General features: G+C 36.9%; 1 protein-coding gene across 1 annotated transcript in view; it reads right to left on the reverse strand.

The window, feature by feature from the left end:
- Window positions 1-712: 712 nt before the first annotated feature.
- The window catches only part of LOC143706708 (uncharacterized), a 51,404-nt gene continuing 32,997 nt past the window's right edge, over window positions 713-19,119 (reverse strand). Inside the window, exons 6-20 of the mRNA XM_077198942.1 lie at window positions 16,382-16,624; window positions 16,202-16,298; window positions 15,988-16,033; window positions 15,246-15,502; window positions 14,317-15,162; window positions 13,143-13,260; window positions 5,968-5,994; window positions 5,590-5,878; window positions 5,252-5,500; window positions 4,488-4,745; window positions 4,150-4,392; window positions 3,970-4,066; window positions 3,756-3,801; window positions 2,658-2,914; window positions 713-1,455 (exon numbers count right to left, since the gene is read on the reverse strand). Of these exons, the coding sequence (XP_077055057.1) occupies window positions 1,398-1,455; window positions 2,658-2,914; window positions 3,756-3,801; window positions 3,970-4,066; window positions 4,150-4,392; window positions 4,488-4,745; window positions 5,252-5,500; window positions 5,590-5,878; window positions 5,968-5,994; window positions 13,143-13,260; window positions 14,317-15,162; window positions 15,246-15,502; window positions 15,988-16,033; window positions 16,202-16,298; window positions 16,382-16,624 (3,131 nt within the window). The 3' untranslated portion in view covers window positions 713-1,397. The remainder of the gene's footprint in view (window positions 1,456-2,657; window positions 2,915-3,755; window positions 3,802-3,969; window positions 4,067-4,149; window positions 4,393-4,487; window positions 4,746-5,251; window positions 5,501-5,589; window positions 5,879-5,967; window positions 5,995-13,142; window positions 13,261-14,316; window positions 15,163-15,245; window positions 15,503-15,987; window positions 16,034-16,201; window positions 16,299-16,381; window positions 16,625-19,119) is intronic.

The raw sequence follows: 19,119 nt of genomic DNA on the forward strand, positions 1-19,119 counted from the left end.
ATGGTATATATATATATAAATTTTTACTTTTTAGACTGATGGACTCTGTGAGGTTAACACAGTTTTTTTTAACACACAGTGGCAGGAATTTCTCGGTCTCTCCTCCTTCTCCCTTAAAATAACAACATCACTAACATGAAACTCTATAAAGAAAAATCATTTTCTTTCAAGTTTTTATTTAAAAAAAATATAGTATGTATTTTTCTGTTCACCCTCATCATTGTCACCATTATGTTCCGTTTAATTCATAGACTTTTAGTTTGCATTTCTTCAGTTCCTGTTTTCCTTGTGTTATCCGTTACTAGATCAGCCGTGTACCCTTCATTATCTCGTTTGTGTTCGCCCGTTGTACCCGTTCCTTCACACCTTGCCCGATCACCGTTATGTTTAGTTGTGTTTGCCATTGCCCGTCTGGAGTATTGAGAGTAAACTTTGAGTTTTCTAAACTGGATCTGTCTTCGTCTTCTTGCCTGAAACACCACGTGACAAACATGTCAACTCGCAGAGCACTCAGTTTTAAGGGGCAGTAAAATTCCCTTTCCTCTTTTAAACAGACTGATATGAAATTAAGTTTCGAGAGGGAAATTAGTTGCACATTATTTCAAATATATGTTTGTCACATCAGTGATCTATAATTCATAAATCATCCACTAGAGGTCCTAATAGTGCAGTTTAACCAATAGAAACAGAGACACTACACCCTGAAACTGCATGAGTTAATAATCAGCTTTATTGAAGCACTGGCCATAATTGTAAAAACATACAAAGTGAAACATGAAAAAGAAACTCTTTATAAAATACACAATACAACATAATAGATAAAAATAAAAAACAATGCATTTCAATATTGATAAGCAGTAAAGATCACTTGATTGTTTTTTTTTTTTTAGATTTTGTCAAAACATCCTTTATTATTTATTCATGTAATATTATTATACAAAGAGTTACAAACTGCATATTTTTATGTACATAGATGTGCAAATGACATTATTTGGATACATTTCAGATGAGATTGTAATGTATAAAATATGAACAACATTTTTCATGTTGTAAATGTATTTCTCTCTGAAGTTTATTTGATTGTTAAGCTTAGGCCTAAAACTGAATATCAAAAATTCTGAGATATACATATAATATTCACTATATATATATAGAACAAAGTAACCAAAGCATCAGATACACAAGAAACAGAGTTCACATCAGTCCAGACCACAATGACTGTCATTCTCTCACAAAGAGTAAAAGAGAACAAATGATTCTTAATGTGGGCGATGAACATTTTTGTATTGGTTGTGGTTCGAACAGAAGGGTAAATTATTTCATAACTATCCAATAATCCATTTACTAGTCTAGATTAATATTTGAACACAGGCTTTGTGTTCGCTGGTCTCTATCACTCATTTGATGCTGCTGTAGATCACTGATGCATCTTCCACAATCTGAACAGTTGATCGCCTAAAACAATCAAACAAACAGTAGCACAACAATATTACAGCTGATATAACATGTGCTGGTTAAACTGGTGCTGGTTAAGTTGGTACTGGTTAAGCTGGTGCTGGTTAAGCTGGTGCTGCTTAAATTGGAGCTGGTTAAACTGGTACTGGTTAAGTTGGAACTGGTTAAGCTGGTACTGGTTAAGTTGGTACTGGTTAAGTTGGTGCTAGTTAAGCTGGTGCTGGTTAAGTTGGAACTGGTTAAACTGGTGCTGGTTAAACTGGTGCTAGTTAAACTGGTAGTGGTTAAGCTGGTGCTGGTTAAGCTGGTGCTGGTTAAGTTGGGGCTGGTTAAGTTGGTACTGGTTAAGCTGGTACTGGTTAAGTTGGTACTGGTTAAGTTGGTAGTAGTTAAGCTGGTGCTGGTTAAACTGGTACTGGTTAAGCTGGTGCGGATTAATCTGGTGCTGGTTAAGCTGATGCTGGTTAAGATGGTGCTGGTTAAGTTGGTACTGGTTAAGCTGGTGATGGTTAAGCTGATGCTGGTTAAGTTGGTGCTAGTTAAGCTGGTGCTGGTTAAGTTGGAACTGGTTAAACTGGTGCTGGTTAAGCTGGTGCTAGTTAAGCTGGTACTGGTTAAGCTGGTGCTGGTTAAGCTGGTACTGGTTAAGTTGGTTCTGGTTAAGCTGGTACTGGTTAAGCTGGTGCTGGTAAAGTTGGTGCTGGTTAAGCTGGTACTGGTTAAGCTGGTGCTGGTTAAGCTGGTACTGGTTAAGTTGGTGCTGGTTAAGCTGGTACTGGTTAAGCTGGTGCTGGTTAAGTTGGTGCTGGTTAAGTTGGTACTGGTTAAGTTGGTGCTGGTTAAGTTGGTACTGGTTAAACTGGTACTGGTTAAGTTGGAACTGGTTAAGCTGGTACTGGTTAAGTTGGTACTGGTTAAGTTGGTGCTAGTTAAGCTGGTGCTGGTTAAGTTGGAACTGGTTAAACTGGTGCTGGTTAAACTGGTGCTAGTTAAACTGGTACTGGTTAAGCTGGTGCTGGTTAAGCTGGTGCTGGTTAAGTTGGTGCTGGTTAAGCTGGTACTGGTTAAGCTGGTGCTGGTTAACTTGGTGCTGGTTAAGTTGTACTAGTTAAGTTGGTGCTGGTTAAGTTGGTACTGGTTAAGCTGGTGCTGGTTAAGCTGGTACTGGTTAAGTTGGTGCTGGTTAAGCTGTTTTTTCTCACCTCACTGCATCATCAGGCTGATGAACTCTTATATCATCATAATGACTTTCATTCTCCTCTGCTCTCTTCGTCTCTGTCTTTATGTGATGTTGGACAGTTGTGTACAGGATCTCCTCAGCATCTCTGGATTCAGGAGTTTTTCCTCTTAATTTTTTGGGTTTCACACTGGCATACAGGGCGTCATCGACTGAATCCGGTTCAGAAAGAGGCTTATCATGGACTGAAACTCTCTGTGACGTGTCAGAATAGAGATCGTTCTGAAATACAAGAACATTTGTAATTATTATTAAGACATGTAAATCAGTTTGATCTGAAGTGTAGATTCTCAGTCTAAAACAGCTTCAAACTTTTCAGATCAAGTACCAGGTCAAATCAAATCAATATAGTGATGTAAAATACATGTATATTTCAGTGATTCACACATCGAGTGTAGAAGAATAGGGCAGAATGAGTAAATTAAGTGACATGTTCATTCATCACACTAAATGTTAATGATTACACAATTAGACCAACAAACCTATATTAAAACAGTAAATATATAAATATTCCATTAAACCATGGAAAATTAGTTACATTTTTGGTTACACTTTATTTCGATAGTCCACTTTAGACATTCTACTAACTATAAGTAACTTTTCAACTACATGTCAGCTAAGTGTCATTAGAGTATTAGTAGACTGTAGTAGACTGTAGTAGACTGTTAGGTTATTAGGTGTTAAGGTTCGGGTTAGGAGGACAAGTTGACTTGTAGTTGCTAGTTACTTATAGTCAGTAGAATATCTGTTGGGGGACCAACAAAATAAAGTGTTAGCAGATATTAAGCAGACAGTCTACTAATACTCTAATGACAGTTAGTTGACATGTAGCTGCAAAGTAACTTATAGTTAGTAGACTGTCTAAAGTGGACTATCGAAATAAAGTGTTACCAAATTTTTTCTTCAGTTTTATTTATTAATTACTTTTTTTCTGGATTGTGTTGATAAAGACTTGGATAGTGTTAGTTTCATCAGTTCGTACAGTTACAGTCTGAAACACAGATAACGGCTGATCGACTGAGTTTCTGCTTCTGTAAAGTCATGTTGTGTTTAGATGATTTACCTCTTTCACTGTGTGATCTTCAGCTTTAACACTCCTTCGTTTCTTTCTGTTATAATCACACACATTAAAAGCATATGGACAAATGTATTAAATTAGGAGAAAATATGAACGCTATTTTTAAAGATTTCTAATAATCAAACAAAAATGAGATATTTTCTTCTATATCAGACCAAAGTGAACTTATACAGTCACTGCAGTTTATTATTGAGCTCACAGTATAAACAGGATGAAGATGATGAAGATGATGATGATGAATAATCCTCCAGATGCCGCTGTGATCACAATCACATTCCTACCAGCAACATGATGAACTGAAAGAGGAAGATCATCATGATTAACTCTCCAAACTGATGAATGATGTGAAGATACAGGAGTGTGTTAATAAAAGCTTCACCTGTGACAGTTACAGCGTCTGATCTCTGAGATCCATGTTGATTGTGAGCCTGACAGTAGAAGCGTCCACTCTGTAGTGCACTGAAACTCTGTCCAGATCCAACAGCTGAGGTTTCATTCTCCTTAAACCAGCTGAAGTTCAGAGCAGGAGGGTTTGAGTCACTGATGCACTTCAGAGTCACTGAATCTCCCTCCACTATTACACCAGATCCATTTATCAACACTGAGACGCTCCTGGGTGGGACTAAAACAGACAAAATAAACTCTATATTAATGTTTCGCGATTGTTAATCCACTAATGTGTTTGTTACAACAGTTATTGAACCATTATTAACTCACACATGACGTTTAAAGTCACAGTATCAGAGTATTTCTCTCCATGTTCATTGATGGACTTGCACTTGTATTCTCCACTGTCATCAGAGCTGATCTTTGAGATGCTGTAGATTCTTCCAGATCCTACAATCGTTCCTCCTTTAAACCAGCTGAAGTTTAGAGCCGGAGGGTTTGAGTCACTGATGCAGTTCAGAGTCACTGAATCTCCCTCCACTATTACACCAGATGGACTGATGGAGATCACAGGTTTCACTGGAGGATCTACAGGAGAAATATATAGTATCACCGTCACTCAACCCAACAAATCACTTCTATTTCTGTTCTTACACACAGATAGGGGCAGAATTTAGCATAAACAACATAAATCCATGGATCCTTGTGTCAAAAGATCATGTCACGTATTAAGAAATATCCAAAATGATATTTTTTTTCTGTGTTTGTGGTAATCAGTAAATCAGTGCTGTATAGATACAAACTATAGTCGGTTAGATAATCCAAATTACATGACAAAAATTGTAGTTAGTAACATAACTGTTAGGTGTGACTGAAGAAAGCGCTAGTGATGTTCGGTTCTTGAACGGATCGTTCTTATAATATAACAGAAAATGTTAAAATCATACAAAATTCATGTCTTGTGGCTGTACTATTGAAACAGTGAGTAATTTAATGTTTTACAGATTAGCCCCAATTACTTCCATTTTTAAAGAAAAGGAGGGACGAGTGAACTCTACTGGCTTTGGAAAGAAAGCTTCAAAGATCACACTCACACATGACATTGATCTGAACATCAGGAGAGATGTGAGTGTGTCCGTCGACAGCACAGCGATATCTGCCTGAATCCTCTCTTCTGACTGGATTGAGGGAGAGTTTGTTACTGACTTTAATCTCAGTTAATATCTTCTGTGAGTTTCTGTACCAGATGAATGTTGCTCTGTCAGTCAGAGTGCAGCTGCTTTTACATGTCAGACTGACTGAATCTCCCTCTGTCACTCTCTCAGGAGACTCCACCTGAAGATCTGAACACAACACACACATTATATCTAGTGCTGCTGTCATACACTGATTATTATTCAACATAATGCACAGAAGAAGAGATAAACCTCACCAAAGTCACCTGTGACAGTAAGAGTCACTCCTGGTTCACCAGTCCATTTTCCACCAGGTTTATCAGTGATGAATCTGAAATAGTACATGTGTGAATCCTTCAGTGTCACATGACTCAGTCTGACGGTGCAGTTCTGCTGTTTATCTCCCAGATACTGAAGCCTCTGACTGTATTCAGTGTCATTAGATAGATCTGGAAACTCTTCATTATCCTTTTTATCTTTTGTTTTAGACGGATCTGGAGGATGTACACTATCTACAGAGCCTTTGGTCCAGAACACTTTCATGATCTGATGTCCAGTAGGGTATGTATAAGTGCATCTCATTATCACTGTTGAGTCCTTTAATGCACAGATGTGTGAAGGACTGTAACTCACACCCCAATCACTCCACTGGCTACAAACTCCTGAAACACAGAATTCATCACGATGAAAATGTTGTTTTATAAATTAAAACAGTCCATGAAAACTTCCTTAATACACTGATTCTTCATGTCAGAGACCAACTAATGCAAACACTGATCACCATAATGACAACACTATTATTTTCAATAAAACATCATCATCTAAGCCTCTGTTAATGCAGAGCTTCTGTAGACGTCTGACAGAAATAAAGCCAATCGTGTTTCCCACACAACGATGTAACTCGCTGCTGCACTACCAGAGTACGATGCATCGTTGAAGAAATAAACTAACTAGTTACAACTGTTTCTCCAAAATCATATTATCACAAATTGGTCATTCAACCACGCTGGTTAATGATGTCACGCACGTGGTGGAGTAATAACTTATCCAAAATCCTGTTTGTGGCGCAGCAAAGTGTGGAGAATCATCCCTAAGACTGACACAGATTTAGTCCTACACTTCACTTAAATTACGACTGAGATGTTTGATAACTTACTTTTAAGCGCAGCTTTGAGCCAAGAATTGTTTTACTCTTCAGTCGATTCTTAGCAGTGTTCTTGTGAGTAATTCTCAGAGGCTTGATAAATAAAGGTCCTGATGTTCAGAATACAGAAATCTTTTACAATTATTTCTTGCAAATACTTGATGTGATGTAATGTCATGATATTAATTTGCAAAAGAGATCCGATGTTGATGATTTTAAGGAAGTTTTTACAGTTTTTTTTCACAATGTTTCCGAAATGTTTTGTAATTAATGGCTTTGTTTGAAATGTTCAATGCTGATTAAATCCTACATGAATGAAATTGTACCTCTTGCGTCACTATGTTGCGTAGTAAAAGCCATGTTCTTTATGTGTGTGGCGTATGGATCATCTTTCTCCCTCTCTCTAGGAGAGTTCAGATAGCCAGCACATTTTAAACATCTTCTCTGGTTTTTATAACTTAAAAAAATAGCGAAAAGAAAAATACGATTGCTGCTACTATAATAGTTCATAGGATCAGTGTTGTTATTGCTGAAGGAATCACATTTAATCAATATTTTTGGGCTGTAGTGAAAATATTGATCAGGGTAATATTGCCATACAGTATAACACCAGTATTTTATATTAAAATACTATAATTTCGTTTTATTGACTCAGAGAGAGGAAAACAAATCTCAAAGGATGAAGTGAAAGATACTTTTAAAAGATTTTAGCTTTTTTTTTTCAGTATAAGACAGGAAATATTTGTAAAAACAAAAACTATGAATTTTAAGCTGTACCTGTGACGCATCAAATACGTGGTATTCAAAATAAAATAATGTAATTTTTGTCTAGGTATTATTTCTGCAAGTCTAAGCAAGGACATATAACCTTGTGATTATGAAAAATGGGCATAAAATTATTATTTTTCTAAAATACACTTGTGTTATACTGAATGATATTTTACTATGGTACATCAGTCACAACAAAAAATTATTTTTGGCTTTATTCTTGAATATAACTAATATAAGGACATAAGTGGCACTCCATGAACATAAAAATAGCCTTTTAGGGAATTGTAATTGCTGTTTTATATAACAGTTTACGTTTATTCGTATTTTTGGCTTTTGAGTGACAGATGTTTTAGTCTATTTTTGTCTGTGACTTTTTTCTTTTTTTTTTTACTGTGTTGACAGTTCCATGATAAGACAAAAAACCCAAATAATATCCCAAGATTAGTGTGATTTAGCAGGATCGGTCAGGAAGGAAATCATTCTGAGAAGAGAGCGGGTGAACACAGACTGTATTTCGAGTGTGAGCGGACGGTGTGGAAGAGAACTGTGACGATCTCATAACTTACCCCTGGTTGCGGTGTATGCCCTGTGTTTGTGTGGGTTATTTTCTTTCTATAAATGTTTGTTTCTCATTGTTTGGTAACTTTTTCTAGTCTGAGGTGCACATTAGACTGATAAAAAACACCAAGAGATTTATTTCTTTATTACTTTATTTGGAATTTACATAAATTATTAGTTTTATCCTCATTTGCAAAACTAACCTTCTGGGTTCACGTCTGCAGCATGGTTTCCGGGGGAAAACAAAAACAAAAACATGTTTTTTGCTACCACCCTGCAAAAAGAGGACGTGCGGCCTTCCTGTTCCTCATTTTAAGCCATCCCAAAGAACTCTGGGTAGTGTAGGCATAGTCCATTTCTCAATGTGAGCAGGGGGTTATTGTTTCATGTTTTATTGTGTTTATGTTCATAGTATGTAGAAATGTATTTGTTTATTATTTGTATTACTTTCCTTGTATAATTGAGGTTAATGTATTTTGAATATTATTTTCATTTCAGTGTAGTTATGTATTATGTATGTGAACATATTTAAATTCCCTAATATTGTCAAATGGTTGACCCTTTCAGTATAAAGGAATGTATTTTTGTCTGTTAAGGCAGTTCTGGTGAGGGTCACCTTTTTGTTTATGTTATTTTTGATTTGAGATACTTTTTTGGAAGACATAAAGATTTTGTTGACTGCAAGCATATCTCATGCTTTTGCTCTGGTCATGTCTTCACAAGAACCTAGCAAACACAGAACGTTCCCATATGGTGTCCATTAGATTATTGTTTTTGGGAACCAAATAAGAACGCTTTAGGAAAGTTTTCTGTAGGTTATTTTTTTGCAACGAAATAGAAACTTCCCAGAACATTCCTGCCGGTTAGTTTTAGATTTTATTTTTATAATCATGTTATGCTGAAATGTGTCATTTTTCATAAACAAAGTATATTTTGCAGATACAGTTCATCTAACCTGGATTAGATGAGTCAAAACGCATTTAAGCCAAGGTTAAGATGACTGACTAACATAAATATATTTTTTATTTAATAATTGTTTTGGATTAGTGCTGTCAGTTAAACGCGTTATTGACGGTGTTAACGCAAACCCATTTTAACGCCGTAATTTTTTTTATCGCGAGATTAACGTTCTTTTTGGCCTAGCAAACTTTGTAGTTTTTTTTTTCCCACATGCTGTTGTGCGACTACACAGCAAAACCTCCAGTGTTAAATTAACACGCTGAGTGTGGACTCATATAAACACTGAAGCAGTGTTAAAGTTAATGAGATAATTAAGTGAATTATTAAGTGATTATTGAGCATTATTGAAGACACCTGATGTTAACAAGCAGAATCACTGAAGGAGAAAACCGGAATTTTAAGTCACCATTATAGAGATCAGTGTTTGCTTTAGTTGGGATCTTGACCCTTCAATCGCTAACTTTTTCAGTAAACTAACTATCAGTAATTATTTTATTTAATAATTAGTAATTAATTAAACTAACTAGCTATCGGTAATTATCAGTATCTAACCTGACGAAAAGGTATTTATTCAATGTTGTCTACATTATATTGCTTCTGCAGCAGCATTGTGAACTTTTGTAAAGATACGTTTAGCCGTTACCTTTTAAATGCATCATTATATTCAAATTGCAAACACATGAGGAGATTCTCCGCATGAAAGACCCACGACTGGCAGATGAACGTGCTCTCCGAAACGGTAGGAAATAAAATTAGATTGAATGGAGGATTTTAACTGCGACAAGATGATTGACAGGGCAGTTTACGGTGACATGAACACGCGACAGAGCTGTCCGTTAAAGATGACGTGATAGTATGTCCCAAAGCTTGCCTACTCTTTTGCTACACACTCAAAAGTATGTACTTTTTCTTCACAAAAAGACTACATACTTTTAGGTCGTAGTATAAGTAGGCGAATTGGGACTGGGCCCAAGGCTTGTAAAGAGTGTGAGATAGTTCTCAGGTGTGAGCGTGATTAGTGGAATCAGCTGTGCGTGTCGTCAATGCAATGAATGATGGGGATTGTAGTGAAGTGCAAGAATCCATGCTGTGAGTGGGTGCCTCTGGTGGAGACCAACCGGAAGTGCATGGACCAGATCCGTCACAACAAATACATGTTTTGGGAACATTCCCAATTGTAACTGGGTAGTGAGAGACTAGCCAAAAACTTCAAGATTTTAAGCCCGATTTTTGGCCCAATTTGCAACCCCCAACAATCTGTGGGACGTGGCCCAATTCAAGCCTTCTCGCAACTGACTTTTTGTCCAAAAATACTCAATTGTGTGGTGTCATTACGATTATGTTACTGTTCCCGATCACGGTGGGAAACATGTTTGATATTTACGACTCCTGTACGGGCTGCCAATGAGAGCGAGCGAGCGTCACCAACCGGATGTTACGTGCTTCTATAGCGGAGACTTAGCAGACACAAACATGCCACGAAAGTGCAGTATTGAGAAAGAAGATCAGCCATATCCTTTTTTTCTCCTTTGTTTTTCTTCCCGTTAAAACTCACACCAGGAGTACCAGCTGATGACATCAATCGTTCTCCATTTGTTTTTCTTCTCAAGTCACGTTTGATCTCACGAGTCTCCTGAACATGTGAAAATGTTACTACAGTCGAATGTGTGTGTGATCTCGCAGTCCACACGAATCTTCTAGTATGTGCATTCGGAGTATTACAATGCTAATATCTGTGTCTGTGCCAAATTTCCCATATTGTAATCATTATGATAACCACATGTAATCATTGCTTTAACATACTCATTGTATTTGCATAAATTAATGCATGGGTTTGTTAACTGCATGATTTGTATTATCTTAGAACTGTACATTTCTTAAAAATTGAACATTACTTTGACATAGTTTCTGTTAACAGATCTCTAAGCTGTAATGTAGACACATGCATTTTCTGTAAAGCTGCTTTGAAATAAAGTGTATTATAAAAAGCGCGATACAAATAACTGTGAATTGAAATGTATAAAAACTCGGGAAAACATAACATACATTAAGGGTTTTCTTCTACTTGAAAACAGCACCTTGTTATACCGTATATATTATAAGCTCATCTTCTCAGAATATTTTGACTGAGAGATAAAAAAAGGATCTCAGTGTGAATTACTTCATCAGCTTTGATGGAGGATGATGCAGAAATAAACACAGAGTTTGTGTGAAATCATAGCAAAATAATAGTCATGCTGCACTATCAAATAATCAAAGATATTATGCAAATAATCACTGATGATTTTAAAAACTGAGTGATATTAAAATGTGAGTTTTAAGGCTTTTAGTTCATGTCTATCATCTCTGAGATCTTCTGCTGACAAAGCCCTTTGACACAGAAACCAAACACACATCTCCACATTGTCTTCTGAGAAAACGAGCCAAAAATAATCATGATCTGGCGATACACTGATGTTTGTCCAATCAAATGCTCTGATGAGTGAGAAAGTCCCTCCCCTAAACCACCTGACACTGACTAGCAAGTAGCAATTCATGTTCAGGACTGTGACGTAACTAAAAAACAACTGAATATTTATAAAATAGACAAGCCCATTGACATGCCTCACCCAAACTTCATGCTTCAAAAGAAAATACATCAACATACCACAGAAAACTGCTCATTAATCATCAAAAAAACAACAACTACACTATAAACATCAGAATAAAAGGAATAATCGAGCAGCAACTAGTTGCTTTAGTGCAACATAAGTTGAAATGTAAGAGAGACTCACCGTGAATCATGAGCAGAAAGATCAGAGGAAGAGGAGGAGCCATTCTGACCGACATCAGCATAAAATATATCTATAATACAGCATTAAACATCACTTATATGCTCATAAACAGTGTATGTTCATCACCCTAAACAGCTCTTAGTGTTAACCAGATCTTTGCACATCTGAAGATTATTAATATACAACATCAGTTTGTGTAAATCAACTTTCATTAGATGTCATTAGATGTACAGAAGATATTTCTCAGGTCAAGAACTGATAAAATGTAAAATGTGTACATTGAAGTGCAATGTAAGTCGCTTTGGATAAAAGTGTCTGCAAAATGCATAAATGTAAATGTCAGGAATCATGTGTTATATGAGCTTCATCTATATAAATAATCATCAGTCTTCATTTAAATATAAGTGTGTTTGTCTTACCTTGTTGTCGCTCATCAGATCAACAGCAACCAAATGACTGTACTGTATTAACACAACCACTTTTAGCTTCACAGTGAAGGACTTTAAAATGTGTGAAGTGTGGTTTACACTGTTTTTTACACACGACTGCAGAATGCTAGCCTGTCTACGTCAGACTTTGACTTCCGCTCAATTTCATTTCGCTTCTGTACAGGTGTGAAACCTCCCTGGAGGAGCTCAGCAAGGTTTTTTTTAAGGATTTTTCAAGTTAAAACACAGAACAAACAAAACTGGCTCGGACTAGCTTCGGAGAGCTCAACTCCCAGGTGTTCTTCCCAGGCCTCTTTAAATCTTACAGTGGGGTTTGAGAGGCAGGTTTCAAATAAACAAACTCCTTTAGAAATAAGATGCTGGTCAGGAGAATAAAAAATAAACATCACAAAAGTTTTCAGCTCCCTTGCACCTGCACGCGGCCACTCTTGAACACATCCGGTGCTTTGATCGATTCTGGAGCGAGGGCTATTTTATGAACATAAAATCATGTGAAGGACTGTAACTCACACCCCAGCCAGCACTAGAAACCCCTGAAACACAGAATTCATCTTGATGAAAATGTTGATTTGTCAGTTACAACAGACCATGTTAACACAGGAAAGCACATCAATCTTTTTGTTGAATGTAAATGATACTTCATAACAGAAAAAATACAGGCTAATAATCTCAAAATCCAATAAATGATATGTGAAGTTCTTCAGCTTTGAAGAAAGATGAAAACAGCAAATAAATCAGCCATGACCAACATTCTGCTCTGTCAAATAATGCAACAATGACATATATATATATATTCTTTTTTTTGTTTTTGTTTTTTTTAAATTTTTACTTTTTAGACTGATGGACTCTGTGAGGTTAACACAGTTTTTTTTAACACACAGTGGCAGGAATTTCTCGGTCTCTCCTCCTTCTCCCTTAAAATAACAACATCACTAACATGAAACTCTATAAAGAAAAATCATTTTCTTTCAAGTTTTTATTTAAAAAAAATATAGTATGTATTTTTCTGTTCACCCTCATCATTGTCACCATTATGTTCCGTTTAATTCATAGACTTTTAGTTTGCATTTCTTCAGTTCCTGTTTTCCTTGTGTTATCCGTTACTAGATCAGCCGTGTACCCTTCATTATCTCGTTTGTGTTCGCCCGTTGTACCCGTTCCTTCACACCTTGCCCGATCACCGTTATGTTTAGTTGTGTTTGCCATTGCCCGTCTGGAGTATTGAGAGTAAACTTTGAGTTTTCTAAACTGGATCTGTCTTCGTCTTCTTGCCTGAAACACCACGTGACAAACATGTCAACTCGCAGAGCACTCAGTTTTAAGGGGCAGTAAAATTCCCTTTCCTCTTTTAAACAGACTGATATGAAATTAAGTTGCGAGAGGGAAATTAGTTGCACATTATTTCAAATATATGTTTGTCACATCAGTGATCTATAATTCATAAATCATCCACTAGAGGTCCTAATAGTGCAGTTTAACCAATAGAAACAGAGACACTACACCCTGAAACTGAAACTGAGTTAATAATCAGCTTTATTGAAGCACTGGCCATAATTGTAAAAACATACAAAGTAAAACATGAAAAGGAAACTCTTTATAAAATACACAATACAACATAATAGATTAAAAAAAAAACAATGCATTTCAATATTGATAAGCAGTACAGATGACTTTATTTTATTTTATTTTTAGAGATTCTGTCAAAACATCCTTTATTATTTATTCATGTAATATTATTATACAAAGAGTTACAAACTGCATATTTTTATGTACATAGATGAGCAAATGACATTCTCTGGATACATTTCAGATGAGATTGTAATGAATAAAATGTGAACAACATTGTTCATGTTGTAAATGTATTTCTCTCTGGTTTATTTGATTGTTAAGCTTAGGCCCAAAACTGAATATCAAAAATTCTGAGATATACATATAATATTGACAATATTGACCTATATATATATATATATATATATATATATATATATATATATATATATATATATAGAACAAAGTAACCAAAGCATCAGATACACAAGAAACAGAGTTTACATCAGTCCAGACCACAATGACTGTCATTCTCTCACAAAGAGTAAAAGAGAACAAATGATTCTTAATGTGGGCGATGAACATTTTTGTATTGGTTGTGGTTCGAACAGAAGGGTAAATTATTTCATAACTATCCAATAATCCATTTACTAGTCTAGATTAATATTTGAACACAGGCTTTGTGTTCGCTGGTCTCTATCACTCATTTGATGCTGCTGTAGATCACTGATGCATCTTCCACAATCTGAACAGTTGATCGCCTAAAACAATCAAACAAACAGTAGCACAACAATATTACAGCTGATATAACATGTGCTGGTTAAACTGGTGCTGGTTAAGTTGGTACTGGTTAAGCTGGTGCTGGTTAAGCTGGTGCTGCTTAAATTGGAGCTGGTTAAACTGGTACTGGTTAAGTTGGAACTGGTTAAGCTGGTACTGGTTAAATTGGTACTGGTTAAATTGGTGCTAGTTAAGCTGGTGCTGGTTAAGTTGGAACTGGTTAAACTGGTGCTGGTTAAACTGGTGCTAGTTAAACTGGTACTGGTTAAGCTGGTTCTGGTTAAGCTGGTGCTGGTTAAGTTGGTGCTGGTTAAGCTGGTACTGGTTAAGCTGGTACTGGTTAAGTTGGTACTGGTTAAGTTGGTAGTAGTTAAGCTGGTGCTGGTTAAACTGGTACTGGTTAAGGTGGTGTGGGTTAATCTGGTGCTGGTTAAGCTGATGCTGGTTAAGATGGTGCTGGTTAAATTGGTACTGGTTAACCTGGTGATGGTTAAGATGGAACTGGTTAAGCTGGTGCTGGTTAAGCTGATGCTGGTTAAGTTGGTACTGGTTAAGTTGGTGCTAGTTAAGCTGGTGCTGGTTAAGTTGGAACTGGTTAAACTGGTGCTGGTTAAGCTGGTGCTAGTTAAGCTGGTACTGGTTAAGCTGGTGCTGGTTAAGCTGGTACTGGTTAAGTTGGTGCTGGTTAAGCTGGTATTGGTTAAGCTGGTGCTGGTTAAGTTGGTGCTGGTTAAGCTGGTACTGGTTAAGCTGGTGCTGGTTAAGCTGGTACTGGTTAAGTTGGTGCTGGTTAAGCTGGTACTGGTTAAGCTGGTGCTGGTTAAGTTGGTGCTGGTTAAGTTGGTACTGGTTAAGTTGGTGCTGGTTAAGTTGGTACTGGTTAAGCTGGTACTGGTTAAGTTGGTGCTGGTTAAGCTGTTTTTTCTCACCTCACTGCATCATCAGGCTGATGAACTCTTATATCATCATAATGACTTTCATTCTCCTCTGCGCTTTTCGTCTCTGTCTTTCTGTGATGTTGGACAGTTGTGTACAGGATCTCCTCAGCATCTCTGGATTCAGGAGTTTTTCCTCTTAATTTTTTGGGTTTCACACTGGCATACAGGGCGTCATCGACTGAATCCGGTTCAGAAAGAGGCTTATCATGGACTGAAACTCTCTGTGACGTGTCAGAATAGAGATCATTCTGAAATACAAGAACATTTGTAATTATTATTAAGACATGTAAATCAGTTTGATCTGAAGTGTAGATTCTCAGTCTAAAACAGTTCCAAACTTTTCAGATCAAGTACCAGGTCAAATCAAATCAACATAGTGATGTAAAATACATGTATATTTCAGTGATTCACACATCGAGTGTAGAAGAATAGGGCAGAATGAGTAAATTAAGTGACATGTTCATTTATCACACTAAATGTTAATGATTACACAATTAGACCAACAAACCTATATTAAAACAGTAAATATATAAATATTCCATTAAACCATGGAAAATTAGTTAAATTGTTTCTTTAGTTTTATTTATTGATTAATTTTTTTCGGGATTGTGTTGATAAAGACTTTGATAATGTTAGTTTCATCAGTTCGTACAGTTACAGTCTGAAACACAGATAACGGCTGATCGACTGAGTTTCTGCTTCTGTAAAGTCATGTTGTGTTTAGATGATTTACCTCTTTCACTGTGTGATCTTCAGCTTTAACACTCCTTCGTTTCTTTCTGTTATAATCACACACATTAAAAGCATATGGACAAATGTATTAAATTAGGAGAAAATATGAACGCTGTTTTTAAAGACTACTAATAATCAAACAAAAATGAGAAATATTCTTCTATATCAGACCAAAGTGAACTTATACAGTCACTGCAGTTTATTATTGAGCTCACAGTATAAACAGGATGATGATGATGAAGATGATGATGATGAATAATCCTCCAGATGCTGCTGTGATCACAATCACATTCCTACCAGCAACATGATGAACTGAAAGAGGAAGATCATCATGATTAACTCTCCAAACTGATGAATGATGTGAAGATACAGGAGTGTGTTAATAAAAGCTTCACCTGTGACAGTTACAGCGTCTGATCTCTGAGATCCATGTTGATTGTGAGCCTGACAGTAGAAGCGTCCACTCTGTAGTGCACTGAAACTCTGTCCAGATCCAACAGCTGAGGTTTCATTCTCCTTAAACCAGCTGAAGTTCAGAGCCGGAGGGTTTGAGTCACTGATGCAGTTCAGAGTCACTGAATCTCCCTCCACTATTACACCAGATGGACTGATGGAGACTGAAACGTTCCTGGGTGGGTCTAAAACAGACATGAATTAAACCCTTAAATCATCTCATTTAAACACAATATCTGGTTTTTAAAAAGACTAAGTGAATCTGTACTCACACATGACATTGATCTGAACATCAGGAGAGATGTGAGTGTGTCCGTCTACAGCACAGCGATATCTGCCTGAATCCTCTCTTCTGACTGGATTGAGGGAGAGTTTGTTACTCTTAGTTAATATCTTCAGTGAGTTTCTGTACCAGATGAATGTTGCTCTGTCAGTCAGAGCGCAGCTGCTTTTACATGTCAGACTGACTGAATCTCCCTCTGTCACTCTCTCAGGAGACTCCACCTGAAGATCTGAACACAACACACACACATTACAGTGGGGGAAATAAGTATTTGACCCCTTGCTGATTTTGCAGGTTTGCCCACTTTGGAGGGAGCTTAAAATTCGAGTTGCCGGAACTCGATTTCTCGGAAGCTGAAAGATTTGGAGGCTGTCTGCAGGGAGGAGTGGGCCAACATCCCTGCCGAAATGTGCACAAACCTTGTCACCAACTATAAAAAGCGTTTGACATCTGTGCTGGCCAATAAGGGCTTTTCTACAAAATATTAACATGCTGTTTGTCCAGGGGGTCAAATACTTGTTTTTCCTCATCAGATGGTTATCAAACTTTCACTGTTAGAATGTACATATGATTAAAATTATAGATCGTTGCATTCTTTGTAAGTGGGCAAACCTGCAAAATCAGCAAGGGGTCAAATACTTATTTCCCCCACTGTATATCTAGTGCTGCTGTCATACACTGATTATTATTCTACATTATGCACAGAAGAAGAGATAAACCTCATCAAAGTCACCTGTGACAGTAAGAGTCACTCCTGGAACACCAGTCCATCTTCCTTCTGTTATATTAGTGATGAATCTGAAATAGTACATGTGTGAATCCTTCAGTGTCACATGACTCAGTCTGACGGTGCAGTTCTGCTGTTTATCTCCCAGATACTGAAGCCTCTGACTGTATTCAGTGTCATTAGACAGATCTGGAGACTTATCACCGCCTGTAGACTCGTTGGTCCAGAACACTTTCATGATCTGATGTCCAGTAGGGTATTTATAAGTGCATCTCATTATCACTGTTGAGTCCTTTAGTGCACAGATGTGTGAAGGACTGTAACTCACACTCCAATCACCACTAGAAACCCCTGAAACACAGAATTCATACACTGTAAAACAACGTGTGCTGATGGTATTTTCACACATGTTGTGTAGATTTTTAACACACAATGTGTGTTGAAATGTAACTATAGATAGAATAGCACTGGGTGGAGGGCAGTTTGTTTATGAAAAAAACAGGTTAATTGTATATGGTATAAGCTCTAAAATAAATAAAACAATAAATTAAAATAAATGAATAAATAAAATCTAAATGCATAAAAACTTAAAGAAACTTTAAAACAAAAATGCTGCATTTACAGCGCTTTTTACTTATTATTACTAACCAGTCGTCTAAAGAAGATCTTATTGAGAATAAACAGGTTTTGGTGATGATGAATTTACATGCTGTAGTTTTGTTAAACTCAGCAAGTGTTTAATATCTGATAGGACACTTTCAAAAAGGGTTTTATTATTGTGGTTCTACAACAGGAGAGTAGCAATGTTGCCATTATCTGCACATTTGTTTTTAAAGACAGTGGGATCTTACAGTCTACAGTATCTCTCTCACACACACCAATATATTTTCCATCAGGTTTATCAGTGATGAATCTGAAATAGTACATGTGTGAATCCTTCAGGGTCACATGACTCAGTCTGATAGTGCAGATCTGCTGTTTATTTCTCAGACGCGCACACGCACACCCCAAGATTCACCACATAAATCTCAACAATGGAGACAAACGAAAAGTTTTATGCAGCAATGCATGCTGGGTGCCACCATAGTACAAAACGTATCAATGATTCCCAGCATGCATTGCGGCAAATGACGTGTGCAATATCTCACAACCTCCCGAACTCGCACCGTGTACGCCCGCCTTTAATGTTTGTCGGTTCTCGTTAATGTTTGGTTGTGTTTTTCTCCAGAGTTTCTCCAATGTGTTTCAGTAAAGTCTTCCTTCCAAAGTTATTCCTCATCGTGTGTATTTCTTTGCACCACCACTCATAACCAGAGGTGTATAGTCCAGGGGTCAAAGAGTAAAAGTCCTGCCATATGTTTGTTCCACGCATGAACTCAGTCAGCTGATTTCACCAATTAGTTCTATCTCCTGTGTGAATCAGCAAATCCAGGTGATTGGAACAAAATACTGAGGAGGACTTTTACTTTCTGAACCTGGACTTTACACCTCTGCATAGAAATGCCACATGTCAGCCAAGAGCAAAGAGATAAACCAGAACTGGACCTTATCGTAGCCAAAAAATCTGTGTTTATTAAATATGGAGTAATTTTAGCCACAGTCTTAGATGAAATCAGCTGAAGAGAAAAGAAGACATTAAATCTGTGAAGATCTCAGCAGAGGAGGATTAA

The sequence above is a fragment of the Siphateles boraxobius genome, unplaced genomic scaffold (assembly GCF_051911475.1).
Source record: "Siphateles boraxobius isolate OS27281-9 unplaced genomic scaffold, OSU_SipBor_1 111, whole genome shotgun sequence".
Lineage (NCBI taxonomy): Eukaryota > Metazoa > Chordata > Actinopteri > Cypriniformes > Leuciscidae > Siphateles > Siphateles boraxobius.